Consider the following 21,994-nt stretch of genomic DNA (forward strand, 5'->3'; position numbering starts at 1 on the left):
TTGAAATCCTAGTCCCTAGTGCCTCAGAATGTGACATTATTAGTAAATTGTTGCAGGTGTAATTAGTTAAGATGATCTTGTGCTGCAGTAGGGTGGGCCGTTAATCCAGTATGACTGATGTCCTTATGAGAAGACCATTTGAAAACACAGGAACACATGAGGGGAGAAAGTCACGTGACAGGGGCAGAGATGAGAGTGATGCAGCCACAAGTCACGGATTGGTGGCCATCACCAGAAGCTAGGATGAAGCGAGGAAGACATCTTCCCCAAGATTCAGAGAGCATGGCCCTGCCGGCACCTTGATTTCAGACTTTCAGCCCCCAGAACAGTGAGACAATAAATTTGAACTGTTTTAAGCCACCTAGTCTGTGGTACTAGCCCTGGAAATCTAATATAGAAACTGTACATTTTTTTAAGTTATTGAAATGACTGCTGTAGTTGGCTAACCATTTTTAAGGTTTTCAAGATGAAGGATGACAGTACATTCTAGGCATAAGGTTTCTTCTAGAAAATGTGCTACTCAAAATATTCTTCTCAACTATATATTTTTTTGCATAGAAAAGATTAGTGATATTATTAAAAGCGCCAGTTGAAGTGAATGTTGATTTAATACCCCAAATGGTGCAGTGACAGCAGGAGCAAGCTAGCAGCTGACAGTTCTGAAAAATTAACTTGCTCTATTAAAATTTGACTAATAAAAAATTTGAACATTCAGTAATTTTGAATAAAATTGCAGTTTTATTTTTGTACCCCTAAGGTTCATTCAGTGATGATGATTTTTAGCTTTGGTTGGATATTGATTTTCTTTCTTGGTCATTTTTAAAAATTTTGACCAGGTGTGTATTCAGAGCACTTCTACCTTGAAGGTAGTCTGCTAACCCTGCCTGGAACGTTTCCGGGTCCTCCTGTCTGGGCTACATCAGCAGCGCCTCTTATTCTCTGGCTTCTGGTTGTACAGTGAGGAGGCGAGGCAAGCCATCAGGAGGTGGGAGGCGGGTAGGACTGGAGTATTTATTCCTTTAGTTCCCTTCCTGTAGACTTGGGCTGGCCGATGAGTGACATAGTGTCACTGCTCCTCTCAGGGTGACCTCGTCATCTCAACTCTTTAATTCCAATGTTTGGAAACCTAGGATCTCGCAACCCATCCCTTCTCTGGTCCCTTCCAGACAGGGGTAGTAACAGCTCCACTGTTACTAGTCCTCAGAGAGTCCTATTACTCGTGGTTTCCCCAGACTATTTTTTAACCAGTCCCTTTAAAAATCCTCCTGGGATTATCCCAATTTGATTTTTGCCCTCGATTTCCTGCTAGGATTCAAACTGACGCTGACCGTTTGGTAAGCCTCTCTTCCAGTGTTGCAAAGCGACATGATCCTGTACAACTGAAGACCCGTGGTGGCTGTAGGTCTCCAGCCACCCACTGTCAATGTCCACAAGAAGACTACTCAGGGGAAAACTATTTTAAAAATTCTACTCCTTATTTTCAAGTCACTATAAATGTTTTTCTAACAACGAAAACAAGCCAAATTTGCAGAGAATTTGTTCCATTTTTCAATCCCCTCCTTGCCCCCTCACCGCCCCCCATAAGATATTCACCTTCTGTCATTACACATATGGGCCTGTATTCTTAACACTTAGCAGAACCTCATCCTTTAGCAAAGAGTTGCAAATGGCTTTCTTGCTTCTGATATTAAAAACCCTGAGTGTGAATTCAGGTTGCCACCTGACCATACTCTCTGTATTCCCTGTATTTTTAGTAATGTGCCCATACCTCACTCAGTCTGCATGCATGTTAGCACTCTGTATTCAAAGCTGTCATCCAAAGGCTGCACCCTCTTTAAACCTACTGTGGCTGTTTTCTTTTAAAACCCTCATTAATATCTATTTCTTAATATGACATGCACTGGAAACACGTGGGGGTTATTTTGATATGACTTCCAAAGTCATAAGCAACTCTTCCTGGGAAAACTTCCCAGATTTTAAGAAATCAGTGTGTTTTATTTCATCTCTAGAACATAGTGCTTATTTGTCCGATTGTGAGATTATGATTTCCTCCCTCACCTCTCATATGGTGTGAGGTGGTTTGAAATAAAGCCAGAAGAGGCAGTGGGAATTTCCGTTAGTGATAATTCAAGATCAGAGAACATAGAGCTTTGGGGGCCTTAACAATAATCTAATTTAAAGAGCTCCATTCAAGTTTCCTTAAATGAAGCTACTCTGATAACCCTTCACCTGAAAAGAAAAAGGAATGGCATTATGTTAACAATTGTGAGTCAGTTACAATAACATCTATGGAGGGAATCTTGGGTTTTCCTCTACTAATTTTATGATGTAGCAAAGATTTAAAAGATGGTAAGTTTTGATATAAGTACATCCTGTATTAAGCTATAGTCTTCTAAAAAATAATAAAATAAAAAAGTAAAGAGCTCTATTCATAGATGAAGAAACCAAATGAGGCTGGAGTATTCGATGAAGGATGCACAACTGTTATTGGAAGAATTAGGACTAGAAACAAGTTCTCAAAATTCTTGATCTAGTGCTGTTGGCACTACACCTTACTTTCTCCTAAAGAAAAACACTGTACAGTCAATTCTCATTCATTTGCAACAGTTATGTTCTCTAAAGTCACTCCAAAGACTGAAAAACCACTGCTCCTAGGATGAAAACAGGGTTAGGGTTCTGTGAGCCTCGGGTCACAACACTTTTGTCAATGGTCAATGCATAACCTTGTTGTACGTGTATTCCTGTTTAAAGACATGGTATGTGATATACATTGTTGGTTCCTTAACACTGAACTCATGGCTAACAGAAAGTATAACTCATGCCTGAATGAAGCTTACCTACACCACATACTTGCTCCATAAGATACATCACAGCCTTCCTTCTCTTAGGAACACTAGACAGGACTTCAGCACTACACTTGAGGGACATTTTAAACAGTGAAATCACCAATGAAAAGCACAAAAATGTGAAAAACATGGCACTAAATAGACCATGAAAAAAGTCCTGCTCACAGTTTCAGAGCTGAAATAAGCGGCAAAGTGCTGCCTTGTTCACCTCAGCCGGGAATGTGCACACTGAGCAAACCAAACATTTCACCCCTCTGCAAATGTCTGCAAATGACCGCAAAAGTTCCATGATTTTTTTGCAGTTTCAAATAAATTCCAGTGAGTAGGTGAATTTGAAGATACGCAATCCACAAATAATGAGGATCCACTGTATATGGAGAAGGTGATGAACAAATCAATGAATGGGACAAATTAGGGTACAAAATTGTGACAGCCCTGGAACCTTTTATTATAGAAATACATAGACGTTCTCTGTAAAGGACACCTGTTTTTTTGTTTTTGTTTTTGTTTTTAAGTGTTGTCCTACTTTCCTTATTCTCCTCCAGGTAATTTCTCTGCTGCTTTTCATGACAACGTGTCTGCTTCCCTCCCCGTTGTGCTGAAAATAATCCTCCTGGATTACCAACTGTCTGCATCTTGCCTACTCCAGTGTTCAGATCTCATTCTTCATCTTGCTTAACCTCTAACACCATCTGATTACTCCAGCGCTCTTGAAACTTCCTCTCACTTAGCTTCCAAGGAAGCAGGTTCTCCTGGTTTTCTCCTGCTGCCTGAGCCCTGCTTCTCAATCTCCTTGATAGGCTTTCCTCTCCCCACCCCCACTCCCATCTCCAAGTTTTAGAATGCCCAGGGCTTCACCCTTTGCTCTATTCTCCATATTACTTTCTAGTCAAGCAGGTAGAAGTAATCTATATTTAAAATTTTTTTCAACTGGGGCAAGTGCAGGTGGCAGCTATTGACTGGGCCCAGCCTGCAATTATCACCCAGCTGCCTTAGGGGCTGAAAGGAGCACTATCTCCATACAGCGTAATCAAGTCTGGAGAAACACTTGTGCTACGTGACTCTCAGCTTTATAGCTTCAGACCAGACTTCTCCTCTGAGTTCCAGAATCAGACTCAGGTGTTCAACTGCCTAAAAACTTCTGTACCCAGTCATGATGGAGTACCATGAATTTACCTTCCACTTGAAACAACAGGAATACTGCGTAAAAGATTTGAAATAGAAAATACGAATAATCCTATATCTATGAAGGAAGTTTTCAGATTTGAGACAATAGGAAGTACAATTCTGTGATTCTCAAGAGAAGGGAAACCTTTGCAGTTAGCACTACAATTACCACATCTTTTCAGTGGGAAATACAAGGAGGAGATTTCTAGGAGAGTGTGGCATCTTTGGTTTCTGAGTCTTAGAGACAGATTACTGCTCAGTGTATTGGAGGCAACTAGAAGTTATAAAGCAGAGTTCCGAAGAGGAGGGACTACACACACACACACACACACAAAGCTCCAGAAATATATGTAGGAATCCCATTGAGTATTTACTAAATACTAAACCATGCATGAATAATATTAAACTTCATGAGACTGAGCAAAGAGGAACCAAAGAACTGGATGGTTTCCAAACTCACAGAAGTCTTCTGAGAATTGTTCACACTTTCACCAGCCAGAGTGGAGAACCCTTGTTGAATGCATCAAGAATTCAGTAATTAAGACACCAGAAAAGTTGTGCCTTTCTAGTGAGGCTAAATTTGCCCTAGAATAAAGGCTACTCTAGACCCACCCAACAAATACTGAAAACTAGCCTTGAAAGGATGGACCTCATCTGTGAGTAATTTAACTGCCTACTAAAACAAAACCCAGTTATTTTTAAAGATAGACAATAAAATCCAGACATTCAACAATATAAAATCCATAATGTCCAGCACCCAATAAAAATTATCACACATTCCAAGAAGCAGGAAAATGTGACCCATACCAGGAAAAAGAGCTGTCAACAGAATCAGACCTAGAAATGATGGCAGTGATGGTATTAGCAGACATGCACATTAAAATGACTAGTCTAAACATGTGCATAGTGAGGAAAGAAATCAATGATATAAAAAAGAACCATGTGGAACTTCTAGAGTTGAAAATCACAATATCTGAAATGAAAAATTATCTGGATGGGATTAACAGCAGATTAGGCACTGGAAAAGAAAAGATCAGTGAACCTGAAGATATAGCAACAGACCTATCCAAAATGAGACACAAAAGGAAAAAGACTGAAAACCCCCCAAACCTCTGTGGTTTATGGACAACTTTAAACAGCCTAATATACATGCCACTAGAGAAACAGGAAAAATTTCAAGAAATAATGACCAAACATTGTCAAATTTTGACAAAAACTGTAAGTCCACAGATCCAAGATACTCAAAAAATTCCAAGCAGGACAAACACAATGAAAAATAAATCAAGACACATCATAATCAAACTTCTAAAAAGCAAAGAGAAAGAGAAAATTTTGCACAGGGAACTATATTCAATATCTTGTAGTAACTTATGGTGAAAAAGAATATGAAAATTTATGTATGTTCTTGTATGCCTGAAGCATTATGCTGTACACCAGAAATTGACACAACATTGTAAATTGACTATGCGTCAAAAAAAATATATATATATACATACACACATACAAAAAAAGAAAGTCTAAAAAACAACAACAACAAAATAAAGGTACATGACTATTAAAAAAATAAAATTTTAAAGCATTGAGGAAAAAGATACATTAAAAAGATGTATATAAGCAAAGTTACTACAGACTTATTTTCACAAGCTATCTAAGCCAAAAGACAATGGGAGGGTATTGGTAAAGGGCTGAAAGAAACTGTCAACATAATTCTATCCTTACTTTGGAAATTTTTTTTTTATGAGGGAGAAATAAAGATTTTCAGTCAAATAAAAGCTGAGATGATTTGTTGCCCGAGGAACTGTTCTACAATATATGTCAAAGTGGAAAGAAAACTTTACAAAATGAGCAAAAAAAAAAAAAAAAAAAGAAAGAGAAAAAGAAAAAGAATAACAGAGAAAAGAGTCAAATTACTGATATCAGGAATGAAAGAAAGAGCATCACTACAGACCTCACAAATATTAGGAAAATAAAGGAATATTATGCTCAACTTTGTGCCAATAAATCCAACAACTTATATGAAATGGACAAATTTTTTGGAAGACACAAATTATAAAACCTTAAGAAAAGTAGAAAATACGAATAATCCTGTATCTATGAAGGAAGTTGAATATATAATTTAAAACTTTGCAACAATGAAATTGCCAGGCCCAGTTGGCTTGACTGGTGAATTTTATCAGACATTCAAAAGAAATTGCCAATACCATAAAAATTCTTTCAGAAAGTTGAGGAGGAGGGGGAACATTCCAACTTCTTGCTCCATGGTCAAGTGTTTTGTGTCTCCTGGGATCTAGTAACATGCTGGAAACATCTGACTATGGCACCAGATGACCATGTGTTCATTATCATCTGGGTTTTATTGCGTGCACTAAGTGATGGAGTGTGGTGTGCCCAGCAGTAGTAGTCTGTAATAAGATGGAACTGTTACATCTAGGATGAACCCCAAATATTACCAGAGGGCATGAATTGGCTGGGAATGAGCCAGCAGCCCAGACCCCCATGTCACCCAGCTCAGAGCTCTCCTTCCTTAAGCTTGCAACTATAGCCATATGGAGGTGTCCCATAAAGTCAACTGGAGAAGGAGGGAAATGCCTGAACTTGGTTTACAGATGGAACAGCTTAGTATGAGGGAACAAATTTAAAAAAGGATGGACGCTGCATTGTAGACACATTCAGGGGTAGCCTGGAAGGTCAGAAAAAGACAAAACCTTTTCAATGCATAGAGCTATGAGTGGTGAACCTGGTCATCCACTTTGTGGAAAGAGATATGGCCCAAGGTGAGAATGTATCCATATCCTCGGACAGTAGTCAATGGCCTTGCCATCTTGTCAGGGACCTGAAAGGGAAAGAACTAGGAAACAAGAGATTTAGGATGAAGGCATGTGAATGAGCATATGGGGGTTGACAGGAAGTGTGAAGATTTTTATATCATACATTAACAAAAAGTCTCAATCAGCAGATAAAATGGGTTGGCCAGTTGACATTAGCAGTTTTCAGTATTTACATCCCATGAATGAGTATGCTTGGAAATATTAAGAGGGTGCCAGGGTGACAGAGATGGAAGCTATGTATGATCTCACCAGCATGAACTTCTACTTTCAAGGCAAATCTAACTACCCCCAGCTCTCAACATCCAACCTTACTTACCCACTGGGATTTTGTATTCCCATCTCTGCATCTCTGGGTTCTGCAGTGTTCTGATACCCAAAAAGGTGCACTGTTACCATGGTACACAGCAAAGGTCACATTGAACTATGGCTTATAGTTACCTCCAGGGCACTCTTGACTTCTTGTGTACACGGAATAACAAGCAAGAAGAGGAATCACTCTCTCAGCAGGGATAATTAACTCCAATCAGCAGGCGGATTTAGGGCTGCTGTTATACAATGGGGACAGGTAGAAAACATGTGGACCCCAGGTGCTCCATTTGAGCAGTCCCTGGTACTCCTTTGCCCTGTTGTAACTGTAAATGGGCACGTGCAGTAATCCCAGCATTAGAAGGACCTTATTACCATGAACTCAGTCTCCTCAAGTAGAAAGATTTTTTTCATACCACCTGGTTAGACGCCAAGACTTTCTACTCTCCTTTCATAGGTGTCAGATCAACAGCTTATATGAAGTCTCTCCTGAATACTTCACTACCTCCCCTCTTTTCCTTTACAGGAATTTCCTCCAATATATCCCTTGCACATCTAATCCCATCTTGGCTTCTGCTTCTTCGAGGAGCCAAACTGACACAGAAGGGAACCTGATCAACCTGATAAGGGGCATCTACACAGAACCACACTGCATACTGTTCCTTTAAAGTAGGAACAAGGCAAGTACACTCACAGTACGTCAATTCAGCATTATGTTGGAGGTCCAAGCCAGAGCAATAAGGCAAGAAAAAAGAAATAGAAGGCATATCTATCAAACTGAACAAAATAAAACTGCTTTTACTCATAGATACATGATGATCTATGTAGAAAATCCTAAAGGAGCTATAAAAAACTTACTGAAAGTGAGTTAGGCAAGGTAGTGGGATACAAGGTCAATGTATGAAACTAAAGTATAATTCTAAATTATAGAACTAAACAACGGGAAGTTGAAATTAAATAAACAACACAATTTATAATAGTATCAAAACCCATGAAATTAAAAAAAAAAAGGGTATTTGGAAGCCACTTAAAACTTAATGTGACCAAATTTTTACTTCTCACTCACTTATCCCAATACTATCTCAGTCCATATTACCTACATTCTCTCAGCTGTCCAGACCAAAGCCCTAGGGTCTCTATTCCTTACTTTTCTCCTCCTCATCTCATATCCAGTCCATCAACAACTCTGGTGATACTTTTAAAATATACCTTGAATCCTACTATTTTCACCACATTTCCTAGAGCAATCCAGCAATATCTCCCTCTCATGATCTTCTACCTGGGCTCTGTGCTTCCATTTGTTGTTACTGTGGCCGTGACCTCAGGCAAACATTTATTTGAGCAGGGTGTCCTAGCAGAACAGTCCAGACTCCTGAGTGAAGGCCTCTGTGGAACCTCAGTTCTCTGACTTGCCAGCACACAGTAGGGAGTAGTGGGAGAGAAGGTAGTAATTTTCATCAGCAGAATTGTTTTATTCTTCGTTTATGGTATTTTGGGCTTAAATAAAGATTGCTTGCATCTCTGCATTTCTGTGGCTAGGGTTGGTGATTTGGGGTGATTTGCAAGATTCCTAGTTCAAGAGCTCCCTCTGTTGTCAGTGTAGCACAGTATGGATTTTTTTTCCAACTGTTTGGCTGTGTGTGTGTGTGTGTGTGTGTGTGTGTGTCTGTCTGTCTGTGTGTCTGTCTGTCTGTGTGTGTCTGTGTGTGTTCAGGGCATTGATGGAAGGAAGTTGTTTGTTCTTTGATTTTTTTTAAAACATATTCTTTTGTCTTTTTAAGGATCCTAAGTTTCCTAGTCTTGCTTTTTCCCTCTTCACTGTGTAATTTTCTAAAAGCACTTCTCCCTTCTCTTTATAGCCACCACCCTTTGCCTGGAAAAGTTGCCTTCCCAAGATGTCACCTCAAGTCCTGCATGGACTTTCAGTCTCTTCCCTGTTCTGGTTCTGATCCACAAGGACTCCTTCCCGGCATTTTTGCATGTAGAGTGTACTTTCCCTTCCTGTGATGTTGGGTCAGTCTATGGCCTCTGCCCTCTTTTCCCTGCAGTCCTCACCAGACTGCCCTTCTCCCCATGGAGACTTGGGCAGCAGGAGCATTTGATGTTTACTTTTTCGCCTCCTGTAATTTGAAGTTTAGACCCTCTGTCTTTTATTCATGCCGAGGACATGCTTTTTTGTAGTTTTCTGTTATTACTATTTTATTTTTGGAGGAATGTGTTGGGAGATATGAATGGACATAGCAACAATTACCTACATTATAGAATTCCTTCGTTCCTCACCTTTCAAAATTTGAGAAACACTGTGCAAAGTTCTTCCCAGGCAGAGTTGTATTCTGCTAAAGGCAGGATTCAATTGACCTCTGAGGGGCCATCAGAAAAAGAGTCCTAAGAAATCAGAACTGATTCAGAGTCATTTCAAAATCCATGCTGAGGGTGATCTGCTAATATCCATTTACCAAAAATTGAGATACACATTTGAGAAAATACTTACTGAGTATGCTAAGGATTTCCATTCTGATATTGTTTATTTTGAGGGAGCTGGTTTAGAATAGAATTCACTTATTCCAATAAAGGCAGCAAGAATTCTTCAGGGAAGGGAGGGTCTGCCGATGTTTTTTCTTCCTTACCCGTGTTGCCATGCCATGGCTCTAATTTTGGTTTAAGAGTTCAGTGGAAATAGCTTTATGTATAAAGACCATTACGAGATATTTTACATTCTTTTTCTTTTCTTTGTTTTTGCAAAGTCATCAAAATCTGATATGTATTTTACACTTCCAGCATATCTCAGTTTGGGCTAGCCATATTCCAAGTGCTCAATAGCCACATGGGTTATTTAAGTTATGGGTGATTTAAGAGTGTAAGTAAAAGTTATTAATAGTGTTTAAAGTATGTAAAACTAAAATACAAGCTCACTTTTAAAAACATGTATAGTAGATTGGGTCATTGTTCCAGTTTGTCATGCTTTCCTTATATTAGAATTACTCACCAAGGGCCCTTGCCCTGTAATTTTGAAGCTCCTCCCACTGAAATGAAATATACTTCCCTGCCCGACTCATGTTGGGCTTGATTACTCGGCTCGCTTTGGCCAGTGGAATATGGGTGGCAATGTTAGTGTGTGCATTCTGGGCCAGTGCTTTAAGCCTCTTCCCTCTGACATGAAAAGAACGTCTCCTGGGTAGTCACTGACCCAAAGAAGGTAAAAGACGTGTGGAATAGAACCAACCTGTCAGTGGTTCACAAATCTGTACCTCATAGTTCTCTAAGTTTGTTTCTGTTTACCAACAGCAAGAGTTTACATTTGTAGGTGTCTGCGTATTACTAAGTACTTACACTCCGTTAACTTACTTCTCCTGTTCAACATCCCTTAGCTAGTCAGAATAGGTTACCCCCATTTTACAGATGAGTAGACTGGAGTTCAGTAAAGTATGTTACTTGGTTAAGGGCACATGGTAAACAAATAATGAAACCAGCTCTAGATGCCATCTCCTTCAAACAAGCCTTACCATGTTTTTATTATCTATTATTACCCATGGAGATGTTTTCAAAATTATAGATTTCTAAAATTAAGATCATCAAGTCTCCTCACAACATGTTCCCAAAGGTCTAAGATTTGTTACTTAAGGCTCTCATCATTGTGTAGATGCTCAAACAGTAGGAAAATGTTAGTTACGGAGTAAAAAGTGCATGCTGATGTTACACTAGCCACGTCCAGGTAGATTGATGCTAACAGATCTACAAACCTAATGTGTTTTAGTTTGTTTGTTTGTGTATCATATGGATTCATAAGTTGGCAAGTATTAATTTGATTAAAAGAGTGCTTTCCCAAAAAGTTCTACCTGCACACATCATAATTGTTAACAGATTAATGCTCACAAACTCAAACTACATTACCGTTTCTTTGTAAATGAAGGCTACTTCATTTTCACGTCCTCATGCTTGAAGTTGGTGCTGTCTTACCTGGCACTCACAACAAGAGACAGCACCGGGCAGCCCCCCGACCCCTGACGCACTGAGCGTCTATCAGTGAAATCACTCTACCTACCATGTTTCCTTAAACCACCTAATGAATCTACAACAAGCAATGGCTTGGTTCTAGAAGAAGACCTTCAGCTACTGAGGATGGTTTCTTTTAGCCACTGGTCGCCATCTTGTGTATAAGGAAAGGGCAGCCGTTTTCTTTACTGAGTATACAAGCTGTGTAGAGCTGTTTGTTTGGTTTCTAACAAAGACAATACAAAAATAAATTAGGCCTCGATTTGGTTTAGGTAAGCAATCTTTTGAGCCACAGCTGTATTACTAACTGATCCATAATTGCTCTGCATTTATGAGGCACATAGTTTATTCTCTTGCTTGCCACACAATAGGCCGTGCAAGTTAAAGAGCCCCAAGTTTCAAGGACTGGAGTTTTTGGGTGCCTGCCAGGACTGATCTGTTTAGCATACAAGCTGGAGGGTGCTTATTAGTAGGTTGTGGCTTGCAGACCATGAAGCCCCTGGGGCCAGATGCGCTGATCAAATGGTGGATCTGTATCCCAGCGAGGCCATTGGATGAAGAGGGGAGCGGCACCACATTACTAAATACGCTTCTCGTAGGCCTTAATTAGGCCACTGAAATGACTTCTTTTGTAACTCTTTCTGTGGGTCCAGAAGACAGGCTATTAAAGATTAACATAGGAACTATTTTTCAAATTAAAATGTAGACAATTCTGATGAGTTACAGCTATATTATTCATATTATAAGGACAAGCCTTGGTTAGACTGGGAAAGTGAAGAGTCATATTTCTAAGTGGAACAAAACACATCTTATTTTCTCCAGTTGCCTTTCTTTACAAAAAAAAAAAAAAATTGCTAGTCTTCTCTGCCCCCTGCTTCGATTTTTGTTTCTGTTGAGTGACTCAAGGTGGCTTGAGGCTTTAAAATTAATGCTTGGTGGAGTATCATTGATGCCTCAGAAGAATGAAGCTAGTTTGATCTATGTTACATTAAAAAAAAAAAAAGAAAAAATTCTAGGAAACGTCATCGTTTGCCATTCTTGGTCTCACACATTTTCTTTTGCCACCTTCACTACTTTGCTCTAAATTTTAAGGTAATCGCATAGAATATACCTTATGAGTGTTGTTATATTTTAATAGAAGCTATTTCAAGAATACAGATGCGTGAGTGGAGAAAATTTTGAGTCAGCCCAGAATGTCATTAGTAAAACCTTTTGTGTCTCTTGCTCTGCTGTTGATTGGCTAATAATTTGCTCTTTTAAAGTTAAGAGATAGGTGCCCATTAAATACCAATGTCATTAAGTTATGTACAATGTGTGTGGTGTAGAGGAAGAGAGTTGAGAACACTGTAATATTTGTTAAAATGATAATGAGTGACCTTAAATATAATTTACATTCAAGGCAGAGCCCTTCATATTATGAAAATGTGACAAAAGAACAGTATAAAATAGTTTTGTAAATGCAAATGATATTTCAATCCCAAATTTGAGGAATTCTGGTAAAGGAACCAAACTAAAAACAAATTTATTTCCAGTTTCACAATATTCTTGGACTTACTTTACCATCTATAATACTGGCATGGCTAAAGTAATTTTTAGTTATTTCTGAAGAAAGTATTTACATAGAAAAATGTGTGGCTATTATGTCATTTGTAATTATTTAGTGTTGATAAAATTGGCCATATCTATTTTTTACCAAAACATTTAACCAAAACCAATGCACCACACTTTTCTTGTTTTGTATAAACCTCTTAAAACCATTTTACTCATAGCCATGAAACTACTCTTTATTTTTAATTAATTAACTTATTTATTTATTTATTTATTTGAAGTACAGTCAGTTACAACATGTCAATTTCTGCAGTACAGCATGTTTCAGTCATACATATACATACAGATACTCGCTTTCATATGCTTTTTCATTATAGGTTACTACTATTCTTTTTTATTTCTTGACTTCAGAACTGTATTTATATATGTGGGTCTTTTTACTATTTTAATAAGCTTATCTGATGGAAATTAGCTGTTTTGAAAGGTGCTTAAGCTTGTACACTTTGGGCATGCAAATTTCACTGGGTCCAAAAGTTCAGAACCTGGAGTAAATTCAAGTAGACACAGGAGGCCGTGAGCTTGAAGCATAACTACCTAAAATTCCTGAAATTCTAGCTTTCAATTTCTGTCCTTTGTTTCAATCCAACACATAATTTTGGAATCTCTACAATGTTCCTACTTCAGTACTTGATGCAGGGGAGACCAAGACCTGGTCCCGGCTCGTGCAGAGCTTACAGTGTTGACTGCATGTGCTGGGCCCTCTCTCCGGCATTCCTTCTGCCTTTCTGTGACTGGCAAACTCCCATTGACCCTTCAGAGTTGACCTCAGAGAGGCTCTCCCGGGAGAAACTTCCCCTGCCTGCCCTGCCCCATCCTCTGGGGGGACCACCATGTCCTTTGGGCTGCCTGCAAGTACCTCCATGGTGCCTGCACCCCCCTCCCACTATAGTTATATGTTGATTTTTCTGCCTTCCCCACAACAGAGAAACCCATTCATCTGTTGAGTATTTGCTAGCTTATAATCTAATTCTTTCTCTTCTCAAGGTTATAAAAATCACTTTCTTGGACCAAATGAAGAAAAATTCTCTCCCTTTTCCTCTTCTCCACCCTCCCACTTCTAAGCCTGAGCCCCTTATGTTCGGCCCAGAAGGTAATTAGCTCCTTGGCCAATACTGAGACCAATGCGTAAGGCACATCTCAGTACAAGAACCTTTCTTTCCTGGGAGCAGGCTGGGGACTCAGAAACTGTGTGAAGCCATGGCGAAGTTGGGACCTTTCGGTTTCTCATATTTGTTTCCCTGTGTAACAGGATCAAAACATGGAGCAGCGTAGGCCTCTCACAGTCTGCCTGGGATTGGGAAATCCTACCTGAGGTGATGCCAATCCCACTAGTGTTCTGGGACTGGCTTCCCTGTGTGCTGGGATGTTGGCTCCTCAGGCCTGGGTAGGACCAGTGCCAGCTGGAGGCTCTGGACCTCTCACGTCTGCCTGGGAGCAGCTTTGTCTACTCCCCTGTGAACCACAGCAGTATCCTTATCCATGTGACTTGATGTGAGCAGGCTTGGAAGCACTGCTTAGAGCAGCGGTTTCTAAATCTGGATCAGGGTCAGAATCACTTGGGGGAACTGTTAAAAAAAGAAGGCACCAGATTCCCAGGTTGCCTCCAGGTTCACAGAATCAAATTCTTTGGCTTTTGGAACCAGATAATATGCTCTGAAGAAACTTCATAGGTGACTCTCATGTCTACAGATCAGTGTTCGAAAACCTCTGGGTTATAAGCATTGGCTTTGGGATGAGCCGTCCCTGTTTCAAATCATGCTTCCATCACTACTTACTGAATAAGTTATATACATTCTTTCAGCCTCTGTAAAATGTAGACAAAAACACTTAATCACGCAGAGGGAGGAAGCACATAGCGGCACGCCTGGTCCCATGGAGCACAAGAAATCACAGTTATTATTGTTATTATTATTTACACTTAGTACTTTAGTGACCTGAGTGAATGCATGTCCTGTGGCTCTTTCCTTTCCCGTGTTTCTTTATCCCTCGAGGTTAAGGCTACTGAACAGCTATCCCTGGGCTGCATGTATTTTACAGTTTGGGCCCCTGGAGAGATAGAATTGCACCTTGCTCTACCCTCCACCTCCAGGGCACAGAGTTTCAAGCTTACAGCACTGCAGAGAATCACGTTGACCAGCTGGCCCCTGAGCTGACTCCAGCTTCACTCCTTGAGGCAGAGGCTAATTTTGAAAAGGGAGAACTAGCACCCAATACATACCACAGGTACGGAAAAAATAAAAACTTCGATTTCCTCTGTTGACATAGATAAACATTTGTGTGTTGTGAGTATAAATTCTTGTGTTTAAATATTTTTTGCTTTGCAATAAATTCTGCCTTTGCCCAAGACTTCCTGGAGTGAATAAAACCTTGAGCTTCTGCTAGACAAGTAAAATCTTCCTTGGTCAAAATTAAGAACAGTGCCATCTTCTATAAAGTTTTAGGAAAAAAACCAAAAAAACAAATAACAACCTCAACTACAGCAAATGATTAAAAGGCAGCACCGGTTTTAAAGATAAAAGTTTATAATTAGCATGGAAGTTTTGTAATTTAAAATGGAAAGTTTGTGAAGCTGTAGGAAAGCAGGGTAAACTTCAGCTACAAAATAACAGGCTTCATTTGTTAAAAATATCACTCATTTAACCCAAAGTGAACCAATTATAACACGTTTCTTCTAATGTATGGGTCTGCAGCTCAGAGGTAAGCCTCCTAACTTATAGGAAATAAGTCATGTCCTTAATTCTAATGGAAAACTTTTGCCATGTATTGCTCTCTAAATTGATAAGTCCATATTTCTATTTCATTCAAGTTACTGAGTTCAGGATTGTTTTTTTATTTTAATAGGGTAGAAGCACTTACGTAGTATACTGCATTGAAGTTTGTCATCTATGTAATAACCATGTATCACTTATATAATTGTTATTACCCAGACAAATATGTTTTTCATAGTCATCTGGGATCCATTTGGAACAGCATAACTCCTGTTTTAACTTAGAGTTCGCTTTATTTCAATATTATTTCACTCCTGTATATCAAAAGCATACCTTGCAGCTTGACAGGTAATAAGTGGGTATTGTCAAAGAACTGTCAGTCATTTTAGAATACATTCTTCTAATCAACTGGCATGAACTTGACACATAGTAGATAGCTTATCAAGTGTCTATTTGGATTCTTTCCCTTGGAGGGTGTTAACCGACCCTATAGCGTGATGAAACTCAATCTCAGGCTAAAGTAATGGAACTTTTGTGCCTAAAACATAAAGAGTTTTTTGGCAGCTAAGGCGGAGTAGGTGATGAAATGCTTCACTGTGAAGTGCCAATTCCTTTTGCCCCCTTAGAGTTAGTTTAAAATTGGGATCACTGAGTTCCAAAGCCCACTGCACTCCAGGAAATAATTTAAACTATGCAGTGCTACGAGTATCATTTTATTCATAGCGCATGACAAAAATAAATTTGACTACCAGAGGTTTTCTTTTGGAAAACCAATTGGTTTTTACCACCATGACCGTATCTCTGTTCACACTCCTGATAAACAGTAGAGATGGTCCACCGACTTCCTTCGGGGATTTGCAGTAAGTTTGGGACACTTCCTCAAGTATTCTGGCTTGCCTCACACTGGGTTTCAGTTGTTAACTGAAATTTCCCCAATTGTCCACTAAGTAAAATATAGAATTTATGTTCCATACTATTCATGCTCCAAAACTAAAACTTTAGTCAGATCTCTGTCATTTACAAAGTGAATAGGAGCCTAGAGCTGCCATGAACACGTCAGAGCAAGGAGGGCCTGTGATGGCTTCAGTTGGTTTGATTGTCATGGGCTAGTTTTCCTTTCTCTGAACTTCTACTACTATGCATTTTTTTAATGCATTGTCTTTTTTAATTGAAATATAGTCAGTTTATAATGTTGTGTCAATTTCTGGTGTACAGCATAATAGTTCAGACATCCATATACATACATATATTTGTTTTCATATTCTTTTTCATTATAGGTTACTGCAAGATATTGAATATAGTTCCCTGTGCTATATAATATAAACTTGTTGTTTATCTATTTTATATATAGTAGTTAGTTAGTATCTGCAAATCTCAAGTTCTCAATTTATCCCTCCCCACCCCTTTCCCTACTGGTAACCATAGTTTGTTTTCTGTATCTGTGAGTTTGTTTCTGTTTTATAAATAATCATTTGTCTTTTTTAAGATTCCACATATAAGGGATAGCATATGGTATTTTTCTTTCTCTTTCTGGCTTACTTCATTTAGAATGACAATCTCCAGGTCCATCCATGATGCTTCAAATGGCATTATTTCATTCTTTTTTATGGCTGAGTAGTATTCCATTATATAAATATACCACAACTTCTTTATCCAGTCATCTGTTGATGGATATTTAGATATTTAGGCTATTTCCATGTCTTGGCTATTGTAAATAGTGCTGCTATGAACACTGGGGTGCTATCCTGTATTTTAATGTGAGTTGTTTTGTTGTCATGTTTGTGTTTGTGAGTTTGTATTCTGCATTTGGTTTATGAAAATCTCTTGGGTGCAAAAATTGGGTTCTGTACTCCTGCAACATTGGATTAGAAACATAGTGTTTTTGTTTTTGTTTTTGTTTTTGTTTTATTGAGGTATAGTCAGTCCTCAATGCTGTGTCAACCTCTGGTGCACAGTACAATTCCTCAGCCATACATGAACACACATACATTCATCCCCATATTCTTTTTCACCATGAGCCACTACAAGATATTGAATATATTTCCCAGTATAAAGTTGTTTCGCTGTTTTATAGATACCAGTCAGTATCTGCAAATCTTGAACTCCCAGTTTATCCCTTCCCATCTGCCTCCCCCTGGCAACCACAGTCTATATTCTATGTCTTTGAGTCAGAAACATAGTGTTTTAAAAACACTGATTAACTGAATTAGGTGAATCTATTATAACTTATGTGGATTACTTAGAGATTTGCTTTAATTTTCCCCCTTATATATGAATGCATGAGCACATGGCAGTTATAGCGAGCTTCTAACCTTGATCAGCCACACAGTAAGAACGGAGTTACCTGTACATTCTAGGAGATGCTTGGCTCAGAAAGACCTGTGCAATTAAGTGAACAGAATAGAATGGCTAGAACGCCCTCATCGGAAGTAAAGATAAAAAAGCTGATGTGTGTGTGTGGGGGGAGGGTCTTAGATGGCTCTTGGGGGAGTACAGTATTTGGATAAAGGTACTTTCATCCAATCTGAGGCTCTATTTCCAAAATTCTGTCACTTGAGGTGTATTCTTGCCAAAGGCACAAAAATTGTGGTCAGTGTTGGCTGAATATTTCCTCTGGTTACAGGCCTCCAAGTAGGGGTTTCTCCTTGTAATAGTGTTTCCACTGGAGATTACTGACGCTGATTACATCATATTCTGGAATAAAAGGTTTTACATTTTTAGGCTACCATTTTGACTCCACATTATTTCAATCAAATCAAGATCAGTCTAGAGAAAGGGAAGGTTAACATCAGCATGGAGGAAGCACCAACTGCACAGAGGAAATATAAACCAGCATGCGGTACATTCTAATGAAATGATCATCAGAAAAGATTACAGGCTAAATGGAAAGAAAGAAAAACCACAGAAACCTTTGTCTGTTTGTGAAGAAGCGTAAGAATAACCATCATTTGCAGTTTAAATCTATTCCTAGGTATGCCACCTGTCTCTGGCCACACTTAAAAAAAGCATGTACATTTTCTCAAGTTGTTCTTTACTGAATTAATAATATTTAGAAAGAAACTTTATTTATACTCATGCTTAAAAGTGAAATGTTCCTTAAAGATTGTAAGCAACTTATACTATAATATATATAAAAACTTCCCTCCTTTATCTTCTCCCTCCCCCTGCCAACTAAATTGACAGCTAATCTGAAACTCAATAGAAATGTTCCTATTTAACACTGTGGGTAATTGATCCAGAGAATTTGGAAATTGCCCACATTAACCGAGGAGAGGAAAGGAGGGCTGTGGTCTGCTGAGCATGCCTGAGTCCCTGGCAGTATATGCCTTATTCCAGTCAATAGCCTCAGATTCATTATTTAAAGGTGTACTGAGTTCATTCAAAAATGTTATTGATGTAACATGCACACGTGTGTGTGTATACCTCATTACCTTATTTGAGGTTACAAACTCGAGATGAGTTAGCAATACAACTGTTTTATTAAAAAGGTGTGGAATTTTAAGTGCCGTAGCTCTGGAAACTGAGGGTTGTTATAGTCTTCAGTAAAGACCTCTGCCTCCCACTCCCACCTCCATCCTCAAGTACTGGGTAATAATACCTATGGCAGACCAAGATTTGTCTTCTAAGTTGTGAAATGTGTGTCTTTTGAGAACTGGGCTCTGCTCACAGTAGGATAATTAAGTAATCACTGCTATCGTGTGAATCCAGCCTAAAAATGCAATGTTTGGGTCCATATGGGAACAATTTGGCGTGGGAGATAATTACTGAAAGTATAAATGTAGTTTAATTCTTTGGCAATTGGTAACATCAGAGATAGTTACCCATCAACACTCCAATTACCTGATAGTGTTCATTAAGCACCTAAAGGCCACTCATTCTGTATTGTGGATTGTAGTAACAGTTAAAGTGGGCAGAGGCCTTGCCCTCTGGGCACCTACAAGAAAGAACAGATAGCAGATCCTCAGATGCACAAACTGAACACTTCTCAGTCCTCCTGGTTTTCAAACATCATGACTTTGCTGGTTGTTGCTTATCCCTGGGCAAACTGTTATAGACAATATGAGCTCTGGGACAAAAGATGGAGGATTACGATTTCCACAGGGAATTAAAGGTCTTGGTGCCTCAGCCTGGTATTATCTTATGTGTCTGTGAATACAGAAATACATCTAGGATCAAAAGGAAATGCTGTCAAGAATGTGAATGGGTCACCCCACCCTGCCACCAGCCAATCGCAGCCTCCTAGGAGAAAGCTCAAGAGTCAGATTTGGCTAGGATCTTTCAGGCCACTTAACCAACTTCCTCATTATATGGATGTCTTTGTCAGCTGAGGTTATCACTGGCCATGTTGAAAACAAGCCTATTAAAGCTGTAAGAAATTTAAATAGACCACTGAGTGATACACTGGATTTGAAATTGGATTTACTTGGAAATATGAATATTTGAGTAGCCAATAAGGACTCTAATGTTTATTTACTGTGTTGTGAGTGTAAACAGGAGGCCAAAGCCCATTTATTTATTTTTATTTTATTTTTTAACCCCTTTATTGTGGTACAGTTCCTGTACAGTAAACTATACATATTTCAGATGTACATTTTGATGAATTTTAATAGATGTGTACACTGAATGAGACCACCACCACAATCAAGATAGCTAACATTTCCATCACTTCCCAAGAGGTGCAATTTTCACATTCCCAGTTTATCCCTCCCCACCTCCTTTAACCCCAGGTAACCATAAGTGTGTCCTCTATGTCTGTGAGTCTAAGCCAAAGCCCATTTATGATGTATTATGGCTCATCACAGTCATTTGTTCTTCTCTGTTCTTTATTTTGGTAACTTCATCCAAATACCAATTCTATTTTAATGTATTATTCCCAATTTATAAGATGTCATTGTGGTTTTCATGGAATGGCCTTCTATTGCTGTTTTAACTTGGAAGACACCAAAAGATCTTTCCTTGTGGAAATGATTATGATGAATCAGATCTCAGTCTTAAAATTTCATATAGTTTTGGAAGCAAAACTTCAGACCTGAGTGGAGTTGTAGAGTGGGAGGAGAGATGAAAGGGACTAAGGTCTTTGAAAAAATGTGTTCCCTCCTCAAGGCTGCAGAATGGAGGACCCAAATGATGACATTCATTGAATAATCTGTTTTAAAAATGAATTCCCAGAAGACAGATTATCTTCTCTATTTTCTGGAAAGAACCTGCAAACTGCTTCCTACAGAAGAATTCTCACTGTACCATTTGATGAGGAATAATCCACTTGAGGTGGGTGTTCTCTTAGTGAAAGGTCTGCACAGGACTATGAGAAACCTATTGCACCAAGTTTTTCCTTTTGTTGAAAAATTTATTCAGTTTTTGCTAATACACATAATGTATATGTCCTGACTACCATCACTCGATTAAACAAAGTCTTCCTTTATATTTTTTACTATTTGCAAAATTTGAAAGTTTTGGTGAGTTACAACCCTGCCCATATGAACACTGTGTACGTTGACACTGTAGTATACTTATACATGGAATCAAAAGCCTAGGAGAAGTACGTAGAATCTTAGAATTGGACCAGAGCCTTGGGTTCATGTAGTCTGACCTCCTTTCAAATTCAGAGTGTCTTTTTATACCCACAAGGTGTAGCAGACCTGTATTAGTCAAGGTTCTCCAGAGAAATAGAACCAATAGGATGTGTGTGTGTGAGTGCATATATATATATACATATATATATGCATATTTTTATATATATATGCATATTTTTATATACACAGAGAGAGAGAGAGAGAGAGAGAGAGATTTGTTTTAAAGAATTGGCTCATGTGATTGTGGAGGCTGGCAAATCCAAAACTGACAGGTTGGGCCAACAGGCTGGAGACTAAGGAAGACCTTATGTAGTAGTTCAAGTTTGAAGGCTGTTGACTGACAGAATTCCCTCCTGCTTGGGACAGGTCAGTGTGGTGTTTTTTTCAGGCCTTCAGCTGATTGAATGAGGCCCACTCACATTAAGGAAGGCAATCTGCTTGACTCAAATTCCACCAATGTTAATCTCATTCAAGGACACCCTCATAGAAACATTCATAATAATGTTTGACCACATTTATCTAGGCACTGTGTCCCAGTAAAGTTGACACATAAAGTTAACCATCACAACACCCAACAACAGCATTTGGAAGAAGTGTTGCTTTCCCCTTTTTGCTCATTTTGGGCTACAAAATTTTGCTTGTAATAGGGAAGTAATACACACACAAACACACACACACAGATGTGAGGACTTCATACTTAGACTTAATGAAAGCAAAGAAAGGTTAACAGAGAATGAGTGAGTCCACTCTCTGGAATGACAACGCTACACATTTTACTCTATCTTTATTGTTAAGTTTCATTTGGCCCATCCATGGTTCTGGCCTTTCAATATCTAGCTGTCAGAGAATCACATAAAACATCAAGGATCCAAAATATAAAAATTCTAATGTAAAATAATTGCTCGTGAGTGAAAGCAATGAAACCAAATAAACATACATTAAAGGAGAAAAAAATCACTGTTACA

At 38.8% G+C, this 21,994-nt stretch overlaps 1 protein-coding gene across 8 annotated transcripts in view; it reads left to right on the plus strand.

The window, feature by feature from the left end:
- FTCDNL1 (formiminotransferase cyclodeaminase N-terminal like) overlaps positions 1-21,994 on the plus strand; it is a 139,582-nt gene that overhangs the window by 102,784 nt on the left and 14,804 nt on the right. The window contains exon 6 of one of the 8 annotated variants that reach the window (XM_074364205.1): positions 20,560-21,156. The exons of the other annotated variants lie outside the window; for them this stretch is intronic. Coding sequence (XP_074220306.1) covers positions 20,560-20,597 — 38 coding nt within the window. The 3' untranslated portion in view covers positions 20,598-21,156. Of the gene's footprint in view, positions 1-20,559; positions 21,157-21,994 lie in introns of those variants that run through there. 8 annotated transcript variants of the gene reach the window in all.

The sequence above is a fragment of the Camelus bactrianus genome, chromosome 5, assembly GCF_048773025.1.
Source record: "Camelus bactrianus isolate YW-2024 breed Bactrian camel chromosome 5, ASM4877302v1, whole genome shotgun sequence".
Classification (NCBI taxonomy): domain Eukaryota; kingdom Metazoa; phylum Chordata; class Mammalia; order Artiodactyla; family Camelidae; genus Camelus; species Camelus bactrianus.